Here is a 12158-nt window from a genome sequence, read left to right on the forward strand (position 1 = left end):
TAGACGTAGTAGGCCTTCAACTGAAGCTGCCCAGATGCAGGCGGTGAATTCCGAGACGACATATAGGATTGAGAAGAAAACGGCAGATAAATACTAGTGAGTTTTTGATTTTGAAACAGATACCTTGGCATAAACACATTTGCTATCAAATGTTGGTAAAATCTATGCGCCTAGAAACTCGCCAAAATTACAAAACGGACGCGCAAAGGCGTAACCACTTTGGTGCAAAAGGTGGAATGTTATTGTAAGGTAAACTAGTGACTGTGTAACTTTGCATCGTTCCAAAGTTCTTCGGATGTTCATATCGAATGTTTGCTTACCCTATTATGTAGTTTCTGTTGCGTCACAAAATGCATTCGTAACCAATAACTGCTATGACGTTCCATGAAAAAGTAAGACTGCTCTTGGAGGAATACGTTTGAATAACAACTGCTTTAATAAGCAGTGACATCGATTGGTGATTAAATGATTGCATGGATTATTCTGGCGAAGAAACGAATACGTACGGTTTGATGAAGTTCAAATCAACGAAACGGGTAACAAGTAGCAGGATTTTTTTTTTACACCCAGCTATGCTTAAGTTGTCAGGATAACGTATGGGGCTACTAAACCGCTGTTTAAAAAATATACCTTCAATACATTGCACTAGTACCTAACAAAGACTAAACCTTTTGAAGTCCAAAACTTTCGAAGTGAGCAAAGGTTTTTGCTGATTGTAAAATCATTCCTCCTTCCAAGTTTTACCGTTGCGTGTTAGGTGAACGTTAAGGCTGGTTTATTATTTTTTTATAAGCTATGAAAAGCCTCTGTGCGATCAATAGCCTCAAGGCAAAAGCTCACACGAAACTCGTCTGGGTACCCGATTTACATGGCCAAAGCCAAAACCGCCCGCAATAGCGTTTATAAATTGAAAAAGAATATATAAGAAAGCAAACGGCGCTACTGTCGGCAATGATTAAACAACATGAAATTGCTGGAGATTTGTTGAATTATTTTTGTTTTCTAAACTGGTGAGATACGTGTGATGCAACTGATGGTTATCCTTTTGATTAGCATCTGCGGCCTCAGATGAAAAAAAACGCTGTTTTGGGCAAAGCTTAAGCTTTTTAAACATGGTATCTATCGATTCAACAATTTGCAGACGGTGAGGTCAATTGGTGATGAACCACCAAGATAATCTGTATGTAGCCTTGGATCAGTACGAAAGATGGACATTGTTGTAAGGGAGAATATAATTAAATATAGATTTTAATCGAATTTGATTGCTAGCAGTTTACGTTACCCTAAACACTATCTATTTTACATTTGAGTGTACCAGAAACTTTGTTGTATGTTTTAAGCTGAGATTTAATCTTTGAACAAATAGTATGATGATGCTATACATGCGAGTACCATTTTGATGGTTATTCAAACCTTTTTAATGTATCTGTCGCGAACAGTTTGCAGCGGTTCTATTAGCATTTCAAATCAGATTGGTTTCTATGTTTCGTTATATATTTATTTCAAAATGTCCTGTCCTGTTTTTTGTTGAGTAATCTCTTACTTTTGTACTATGTTGCGGTTCACGAAACCTCTACACGCCATGGCGCATGTAGGTTCCATCTTCGTTACCTTTCGTAAACATGTTTTTACATTTCCCACCTTTATCCTTAAAGCCAAACCGGCGTTAATGCATCGTAACAAGGGGGGGAAATATATACACGCGATTAAATGAGCACAAGAGTGCCTGTTCGCGTGTTCACCGCTGTCGGTTCTTGACCGATTTTTCGTTCCTGGTAAAAAAAAGTGTTCATAAACAAGCCCGAGCGAGAGAACACCCACAGGACAAAAGTCGAAGTAGTTGATCCTTCGACGGTGGCGTGGAAAATGAAACGGCGAGCGAGAAAAGTAATCGTGCAATTTCCTTGAGCGGGAGCGGCTGAGATCCTGTGTTCCAGCGCCGTACCACAAACGCCCGGAGTATTCTGAACACAATAGACTCTCAGCTGGTACCGAGTTCGACTGGCGGATCTGTTTTGTGTTCAGTCGTTTTCCACCCTCGACGGCGATTTGTTCGATTCGGTCCATGGGAAAGCGTTTTTCACCGGCAAGCGACAGTCTGTGGTTGACGTTCGGGCTTGGTCCCTCAATTTCGGGGGGGAGGGCGAATGGAACGACAATAAATCTCCCGGCGTTCCCGGAAAGTGAATCTCAGTGGAGAAGCTTTGGTTCAGTGTCCTTGGTGCACGTGGACCTGTCAATTAAAAGGACATTCGCGCAAATTGTCCGTCTTTAGGCCCCAACGGCGTGGTTCGTAGATACTTGGCATAGTGATATACGTTCGTTACGCGTGAGTTTAGCTAGAAGTGTGTACTGCCTCCAACGCAAGTTGTTAACTGGAAGTTTTATAACCGTGGCTTTCCCAGCACATACGGCGAGGGAGGATTATTCTACGGATTTCATCCAATATTACGGTATCCAAAGGCGTGAGCAAGGTCAATTTGATTAATTACCCTTCGGTTGGGCACAAAGTACGTTACCGTTTTTTTTTGTATTCTTACGTTGATCTATCATCTTTGGCATACGAACACCAGGGTTTTTCTGTTTTCTTTTCCATGTTCGTTGATGCGTGTTAATTTGTTGGCTAACGTAATCCGTGACTAGCGGAAGCAAAAACACTTGCTACTCACCATATCAGGATTAAGTGGAGTGAACATGTGCGATATAAAGTGAAGTGTTATCGATACGCCACGTTACTCGTAGATTAAAAGGTATTAAAAGGATACTTAATTGGTCTAAATTCTACAGCGATGATACTTGGCAAGGTAATTCTTAGAGTAAGTCTAACATTTAGCCACAACATCAGTTCACAACTGAATGTAATAGCTTCGATGTGAGTGGGGTTTTTCTTAAATCAACTCAAATAACTTGTTTTCAACTAGGTCGAACTTTCCAAACATTTTACTTCATGTCATGTTTCAGCAATTCTTTTTTGTATCCTTTGAAGGTTTCTTCATTACACCCAACTTTTGCGCTGCTTTTTCCCAAGGATGTAAAGAATTCGTATAAGCGCAGGGATATAACTTTTCCCGCAGACACCACGCACGGATCAACTGAATTGGAATCCCGATGTAATTTAAGCTTCGCAAATCGGCTTCTTTTGGGCGCGCCTTGGCGTACATTACACCGTTCCAGGAAACCGTGACGGATTTCGAAATAAACTTCAAATCGATTGCCTTTGGAGCGGGGCGTTCCAACTGTGTGCTGTTGTTTTTAGCATCGGGAAAGTCGAGTTTAATTAGTGCCGATTTTATTACACACAGCAACTAACATACCATTGGGATTTATTCTTTTCCGGAGGTGGGGATGCGTTTGGATTAGGGAGCCTTATTTTCCAGTTCCATCAGGCGCCTCTCGGATAAAAATCCGAGGTAGGTTATTTCTCATTTTTTTTAAATTTTCTTTCACCTCCGCTTATAACATACGCACGATGGACCATAATTACCAAGGGAAATGTTTGTTTTGTGAAAACACTTTGATGGAATGGAAACAAATCAGAACGCTTGTTTATGTAACTGTTTTTTTTGTGACCAGGCAACGAGATAATGTGTATAGTGGAAGATTGTGTTTTGTGTAACTTGTTTTATTCATTTATCATTTAGTGCCGTTCAAGTTGCACCTTTTAATATCATGGAGTTAGGGGACTAATTTGTTTAAAATTTTTGTGGATGTTACACTACTAACTTCCGGTAGTCTTTTTATTCCATGTGATGTCATGTTCGCGCCAAAATCGTCAAAAACCGTTAGCTTTAACCAACGTAATGATGCTCGGTGTTTAACGAAGGGAAACGGATACACACAGCATAAGTTCTTTATGTATTTTTTCCAACAAGATGATCGATTTTCCTGTTCGACAGGGCCTTCGACAGGGCGACAGGGCATATAAAAAAAAACTACATAAGTAAGAAGCGAGAGCGTAGAGAAGAATAGTTAAGATTTAGTTGCCAACCCCGCTAACAGGCAGAAGGTCACACAACAATCTTTTTTCACACGCCACTGCTGCAGGATGGCTCGGTTTTGCTTTTATTTAAATTTCCTTCATTTATGTGCCTTCCACGGCGAAGGAGAATGCGGCAGAAACGGTTCTCTCGCGTGTAGCAACACTGGCGAGAATGTTGCGGAATTAATTATTTACCCGCCGAATTGAATCTTTCTTCCGTACGCGTGGGTGTCCGAGAAGGTTTTGGCCAAGAGGATTCCCCCCCTCCAAAAAAAAAAAAAAAAACGGAAACGTGTCATTGTGCGCCACTGTTGGGCAACACGGAAGATCGAAACGTCGACCGGGAAGACACAGCTGCTCGGTCCGTGTGCAAGTCGTTCAATATCACCGTTGACAGCGCTCGTGTAGCCTTTCAGTTTAATTTAAGTGACTTTTATTACCCCCGACAGTACCACGTTCTCTCATCTCCTCCCCCCCCGGTTGAGCACTTCCGGATGTGGCAACGCGGAGGGAAAACACCGGCAGGAACGTGTCATAATTCATCCGGCCGGTTCGATGTAGGTTACTAGAAATTGCATCAATAGTGACACACACACACCCTTCGCACTAGTGGGTGGGGGTATCTTCAGTTTTGTATGTGTGCCAAAAGAAGGATGATGCGCTGTCAAGTCCAGGCCGCCGCTGGACGACACTGCCGGGAATCGTTATTGGCAGGCTGTTCATAATTTATTCACGTAACTAACGAACCGATTGGCATTAGCATATGGCCGTGGAATATTTTTAGCGATACAGAGAAAAGGGTAGAATCTTTTTCACCGCGACCGAATACTATAAGTAGTTGCGGCAGACTTAGGGAAGGATTGGGGTGAAGAAATATATCTTTTTCGAAACTCGTTGCTCGTAGATAGCACAAATGGTGTCTTTGAAATGGACGTAGTTTAGCACTGACAACTGGCAGAATACATATTTTTGAATGTTTCTACAAAACCAAATTTGGGTTGTGTTAATATTTTTCGCAAAATCAAATCAAATCAAGAAGAAGCCAACTCATTAAAAAGAGTAAGCTCTACTTTTTCGGCTTAATGTTTTCATGAAATGAACCAAAAAATAAATTGCCCTACATCCAATTATATCCACGAGGAAAGGTAGGAAACCTCAATAAAGCTCGTCTACCTTCCACACACCAACGAAAGATAATCTACCAAAACCAGACAGCAGTTTTTACCTAGACGGGGAGAAAACCCCAAAAGAAAGCACAATGTTCGTGTTGTTTTACCCAAACTTTAACCAAGCGGTGTTTTTAATTGATTTATCATAAAAGATTTTTTCCTTGTAGCCAACGACCGTCTTCGGGCCGCGGGCTCTCTCCGTATAACAAACATGCATAATTGGCCGTGAAAGTTCCTCCCCAAAAGCAGGCAGCATTTTCCTTCGGGGTTAAAGTGAAGATTAAATTCTGCATCTTTCATGAGCATTCTTTTGGTGTTGTGTTCGGTTGCTTTTTTTGCTTCTTGTCAAATTTCACTTGCGTGGTTGGTTTCTGCCAGAATGCAAAACACAATCCGAAGTATTTCTATTCGGGGGTGTTGGCTTGGCCGGGTGTTTATTAAACTCTATATATCTTTCGTCAATAGAAACGGGTCAGAGTGTGGGCCCCCGGGTGGCAGGAACGGAACGGAAGGATTATCCCTATTTGTACTTGCTTGCGCGCTTAACCTTATTGGGGTTATGCTGCCGCTTACATTGCTCCCCAATGCCACTCGGATGGTAAGCCTTCTTCGGTATCGAGCCATTTACGTAGTTCGTTTTTCAACCCTTCGCCACCGTCGCCGAGCATTCGGAAGACGGTAGATTTTAAACTAGGCATAAACTATTTACTCGCTATCGATTTTCCACATGAGTCATATTCCTCCGTTCCATCGTTTCGAATGTCGGTGGAGTTTCATTTCCGTCCGTTTTCTAAGTGGCCGCACCGGACTTCGGTGGTTTTCCACTCGGCGGCTCGGTGTGTTTCTTGTGTGCGTCGCTGCCATGCTCACCGATAATACATAAATTATCCCGCAACTATTTCTTTTTCCGAGTCGTAGGAAGCTACGTAAAAAACGAGTATAATGAATAGTAGTCCGGTTAGCGGTTGTCTGTAGCGTTGCCGGGTTTCGTTTGGCAACGTTTACAGGAAATGGGGGGAAAGAAGTGGATAGGAAAGTTGCGTGTTTCCTTTTTTAGCCTCATGGTTTTCCTCTCCTTCAATTCTTCCTTTACTTTAAATTAGCCCTATCGGTTATGGTGCCAAGTGCCAAGTTTATCGAAACGGTAAACCAGAAAATGTTTTACGAAAAGAATTAAATTGTCAGCGACTCGGTAATAATTACATACAGCACGGCATCTATATTGTTGCATGTAAATTACCGGTTAAGGTCCTTGAGCAGTTTCCATAATAATATTTTAAGCATTATATGGTACTTTTATAAGAATGATTGCAGGCATTAATCTTTTCGGGATTCATGAGCAAATAACAGTTTTCTGGGCTTTTGCTTTTTGTGTAGTTTCACAAAACCTATTATTATATGCTGGTTTTGTTTATCCTTGCAGTCTGGTTTGTACGAATGCAGATGACTCAGAATATTGATTTGTGCTACTTTGCATTGAATATCTTAATTGACCGATTTTGAGAATGTTGACTTTGTGTCGTATATCCATGCTCATTTTTGTATTGTACTTCTAATTTATTAGCATTTAATGATACCTGGATCAAGTATTGTTGTTGTGGTGGCACATATTCAACTGAGAAATAATACTTTTCCGTCATGTTTTGGCATAACCAATCATATTTTCAACGAGAGGCATAAAAATCTCTGAACATCAACGACTCACATTCGTTTGATATTATTGTTGATCACGCCCGACGCTTGCCTGCCCGCCCATCCCGCCCATCCCCGCAGACGATGGCTTTTGCTTTATTTCAAAATATTGCCCCAGATGGGTTTCCCGTGTTTGTGCTTATCATGTTTTCAGCTTCGTTTACCAACAGAAAACGAAGATTTACTTTTTCATGTGCTTTGGGAAAATGGCCCTCCCTGCCGACCTTGCCGACCGCCTGCCCGCTTCCAACACTCTCCGGGTGTGTGTGTGTGTGCGGTGATCGAGCGTTCCATCGAGCCGGGTTTACTACCCTTCCCCTACCGTGCTCCTGCGGCTGATGATGGTCGTGTTTTCGACTTCCTCCTGGGTCACATTTTTTTCGATCGAAAGTCAAGGATACTCGTGCGCAAATTCTTACCCCACCAAAAGGATACCACCGTGGGTGTGTGGGTTGGAAAGCACACGTGCATACCTTCCCATCCATATCCTCCCCGGCACGTCACATCCGTCGAAAGAGGTTCATTTGGCGTGGAAAATGATGAGTATCAATCGACGATGCCGGTTCCGTGCGCGAACCCATTGAACCTGACGGCGTTTGCGTGACTTGCCGTAATGGCCTGACGGAAGCGCTTTCGCAAGGAGGTTTGGGGGAGGGTGGTGTTTTCGTACTCATTGCGCTCATTTCGCGAACCACGCGTAAAGCGCACCCATTGCCCGATTGCGAGGCAGCGGTACGCCGGATAGCGCCGGTCTGCACACCGGTGGTATCGTCTTCGGCCACGAGTGGCTTTAAACTTCGCCAACGACCATCGGCAAGGGGATGCTTAAAAGTTTACTACCTCTCGTGTCATTCCGCGAATACTCAAATTCGATGCGATCTGTCACCGTGCGTCTTGCGCGTTTCGCTAGCACATTTCGGTCATTTGGGGAATGTTTGGACTCCAAATAATAATATAGAGAGCGGCAATTTTCCTATCGCACGCCACTGCCTCGTCTCCGCAAATCCGCCTGCCGAGGAGCTTACCTTAACCTTTGGCCGCCACCGTTAGACGTTACGGGCGTAGGGGGAGGGTTGGATTTATTTGCATCGGGTAAATTTGCACCATAATTTAGAGCCACACGAGAATCGTGGTCGTCCTACACTGCTGCAATGCGGGCTCGGAGGGCCGTTTCGCTCGCATTCCGCAGCATTATTTATGGGGTACGGTTTGCTTTTTCGCGTGGTTTATTAACACGGACGATTCGGGCTCCATTCAAGTGTCCCATCAAGATGTAGGTTGATTTGACGAAGGTGCACCGTCGATGTTATACCACATCTCGACGCAGTAATGCCGAACTTTGCTAATGAGTTGGTTTCCAATGAACCACGGTTTTATGTGGTATGCGTGATTGGTTTGGCAGCGTGGAAACTATTGTAAATCAGCGTAGGAATGACACAAATGATGGAAATATAAAGTTCAATAATTAACGTTCATGAGAATTCGCTTAAGTGGCCCTTCAGCTAGTAATTAAGGAACACTTAAGAATGAGGTTGCAGAGGCACATTTATATTTCAAACATTATTTAATATACAACAAGATTAACATACATATTACATACTACAATACACACCACCGGTTTACAATTTGGTTTGAAAGAAGGTTTGCAGCACCATTCGGAAAAAAATGTGCAAACGATACTCATTACATTTTTTCCTGTTCCGCCGAGTCCTTGCTAGCATCCGCATTGTTACGCGTCTTTGCGTCAGCTGCAGTTACTCCCAAGAAATTTGCAGGTGTTTCTTCCGTATTCCCGTACCGATTACGGCTACCGGACGTGCCGGTTCTCCGCTTTCCGTGCAGGCTTTCGAAGAGAATCTTCTGCAGAGAGATAAACGGAGACTCCAGCATCAGGCAGAGCACCCAACCGAGGACGTAAGACATTACCAGCGTCGACCAGCTGGCGGTGTTCTAAAACGGGACGAAATGGGGACGAAACTCGATTAAAAATGAAGAGCATGTGCCACGGTTGTGGTTCTATTCCAGTGGTGCTGGTAATTATTTAAGGGTTTGTTTCGTTTGTTAATTGTTTTTTTTTTCATTTCGGACTTACCATTTCGAATACACCCAAGTTTATCGAGCGCCTGGTACCGTAGGCGGCGGCCCGGGTGATGAAAAAGTGACACAGATACGCACAGTACGTCAGCCGGCCGAGAATGCCGAAGAAGGGAATGTTGACCAGCCGAAGGACGGGCTTGCTGGCGCGGAAGATAAACGCGACGGTGTGGAAGAACATGAGCGCGGTGTAGAGTATGCGCCCGAGCGGGAACACTAGCGCCATCCAGGCGGAAGGTGTTTCGAACAGATTGCTGTAGACGACGTATCCGGCCACGAACGACCCCGGTACGGCCAGCACGGCGAGAAGCCACAGTAATGAGAACATCTGACCAAGTGGAGAGGGGAAAGAGTAGATGGCGGGGGTTACTTAGTGGCACGGGTTGGGTGCAAAAATCGGCCCGGTAGTAGGACCAGCTTACCTTTGGTGTTTTGAAGTTCCTTTTCTGCAGATGAAGAACGTAGAAGGAGCCCATTATGGCGGCCGTGTAATTGACCAGGTTCATGTGTGTCGGCAGATAGGTATCGCGGTACATGTCCCAGTACCAGAAGGAAAATCGGAGCGGCCTAAAGAGCGAGGTGGGAGATTCGGGAGGGAATGGGGAATGTGTAGGAAACGTTTACCGCGTTCCGGCGAGGCGCAGAAATGCGGAATAATTAAGTCCACCGGCGTTTTGGATACTTACTCTGGAGGTAACACAGTGACGGCTTCGTACTCGTTGACGTATACAATGATGGCCGCTAGCATGGACCACAGGAGTAGCAGAAACGAAAGAATGTAGTTCTTCAGTTTGGGAAACCGAAAGACTATGGCGCAAACTATTAAGCCGTAGACAAACATGTGGAAGTCCGCTGCCAGGTACCAGGTATGTTGCATACACTATAGGAGGACATTCATGAAATAAAATCGAGCATGAATTACTCTGAAAAGTCCTAGAGGTTGTAATGCAATAACAGAAAATCTGGTTACCGGTTCGTCGATGGCATAGTAGTTGTTAATGTACAACAAATTAGCCCACCAGTTCCTCCGACAGTAGGTGCGGCCCGTTTCAAATCCTTTACGCCACAACGGACCATCCAAGTACCGCACAAGCCATGTTGCTTCCAGGAACATAATGAAAGCGTACACCGGAGTTAATCTGCAATAGAAGGACAGAGAGAGTTACACCCCAACATAGGAAAGTACGTGCATTTTCCGATTTATTGTTTTCCTACCGGACGTAACGCGCAATCGAGATCATGATGATTTCAACGAATCCCAGTTTACGACCCGTTTGCTCCAATTTAGAGACCAACGACAGCACTAACATCAGTGCGCTGATTATGAAAAAGGTGGTAACAATGTGCGTTCCGTTCACCACAATCATTGAATCGACATCGCTGAATTTCTGCAAAAGAAAATATGACCGGCGCATCACATCACAAGCGTTTGACGGACTTTTATTGTGGATCTGTTTCGAAAAAACCTTACCCGCTCGATAACCCTGGCGGTTCGAGGCTGTGCGTACAGGATGTTGTGTCCCATATTGATCATCATAAAAATTATAAACCTTATCGCGTGCACGTAACGTATCGAGTGGCTCAACGAGTCTTCACCTCGCGAGGTGAGCCGATACCAATTGCGGATGATGGAGAACGAGACGCACACCATGGAGACTGAAATGACGAGTCAATTTGGGGCATTTAGGAAAGCGTGTAGATTTTACACCAAGCACTCCTATGTACTTACCCTTGCTGGGAAGCTCGGTTTGGTAATGGGACAGTCCGTGCTCTTGTTTGCAACGGTGATCATACCAACTGGAGCCAAACACTATCAGTAAAAGCAACGCCAGCACGACTAGGAAGGCGATATCCAAATTGTCTTCAGGATGAGAATAATTAACCTTGTTCAGTTTTAAATTGGTTTATCAAATGTTCGTTTGCCAAGTTGCTCATGCTTACCAATTGGATAGGATTCGGTGTTATTGTCACAGTATTCTATTTCCGTGTATGCCCGCAATCCGTGGTCCTGCCGTAACTCAAAGTTGATGCATTGAGCGAAGATTTCCGAATAGTTCCGTCGGTACTCGTCCACGTCCCGAAATGTTCCATTTTTGATGATGTACTTCGGGAAAAATAAGTAACGTATTAACATCTTGCACTATGACCGCTTTGAAAATAGGCTCGTCATCACATTAAAAATTAGAGTTTGATTCAATACTGTTTGTTAGATAAGGAACGGAAAAATATTAATTGGTGTGTACGATATTAAAATGATAAACTTTTGCTGTAGCCCATTGCCATTACTTTCTCGGTCAATAATAATCTCGGAAACGTGATGATGATGGGTAACCAACAAACGGCACAGAATTAATTGCCAATCCAGAAAACAATTATTTGCACTGCCCTTCCTTCCTTCAGGCTAAATGTTACTGGAAACGAACGAGTGGGCTGGTTGGAAAATTTACCGGGAAATCTATTTTGAACTTCGGTACCACCAACGCATCTAGCTCCTCCCGGGTTACATTGTTCCGCTCGAGAGTCGCCAGTTTTTGGAGACACGTTTGCAGGCAGAGACCTCGGTCGAGATGTGCGTGGTTAAGATGCTGCTTCCAGTTACTGGAGTAGTCGGCGATCACGTTCCAGACACGGGACGACTCGTTCGGTTGGACAATTGCTTTCACCATACAATAGACGCCGGGTACACTGGGATCGTCGCGTAAACACTCGTCGTAATCGTCGAAGTGAAACACTCGTGGCATCAGGTTGTACTGCGACACTGCAAGAAGTTGAGGAGGGCCAAGATTTTGGCAAGGTCGTTAGGCGTTTTGGCACATTCGACTGGACCTACTATCACTTTTTGCTTACTATTAAACTGGGTTGCAGTATGCACCATCGGGCTGGTGCATAAGACGCTGCATACGAACACTACGAGCACTTTCACGATCGACGCCATGATCGTACACGTCTTCTCCGTAGGACAGCCGTCGACAGTCTGGTTCGACCGATAAATGGACGGTGGATGGTTCAACCTGCGATACCAGGATCAGCGTTGTAACGTGACGTCACACCGGCGGGATGTCCGATAGCAAGGTCACTAGGAACAGCGTTCAACAAAACACGAGTAAGTGATCGAGAGAATGTATGTGATCGCACTTACTGTATCAGGGGTCTGAAGAAAAGACCACAGATGGCACTGACTACGTTCAAGTGATCGTGGTACCGATCCGTAGTGAAAGGAAAAC

The 12158-nt window shown here is 44.2% G+C and overlaps 1 protein-coding gene across 1 annotated transcript; it reads right to left on the bottom strand.

Annotated features, from left to right (window-relative positions):
- Positions 1 to 8523: 8523 nt before the first annotated feature.
- Positions 8524 to 11869, bottom strand: LOC131264874 (nose resistant to fluoxetine protein 6-like). The gene is made up of 11 exons (XM_058267140.1): positions 11782 to 11869; positions 11382 to 11692; positions 10876 to 11038; positions 10664 to 10795; positions 10406 to 10590; positions 10150 to 10322; positions 9905 to 10073; positions 9621 to 9814; positions 9357 to 9501; positions 8933 to 9262; positions 8524 to 8790 (listed from the first exon to the last, which is right to left on the bottom strand). Exons 1-11 carry the CDS (start codon positions 11867 to 11869, stop codon positions 8524 to 8526), a joined length of 2157 nt encoding a protein of 718 aa, XP_058123123.1.
- Between the last annotated feature and the right edge of the window lie 289 nt (positions 11870 to 12158).

This window comes from Anopheles coustani, chromosome 2, assembly GCF_943734705.1.
Source record: "Anopheles coustani chromosome 2, idAnoCousDA_361_x.2, whole genome shotgun sequence".
Classification (NCBI taxonomy): domain Eukaryota; kingdom Metazoa; phylum Arthropoda; class Insecta; order Diptera; family Culicidae; genus Anopheles; species Anopheles coustani.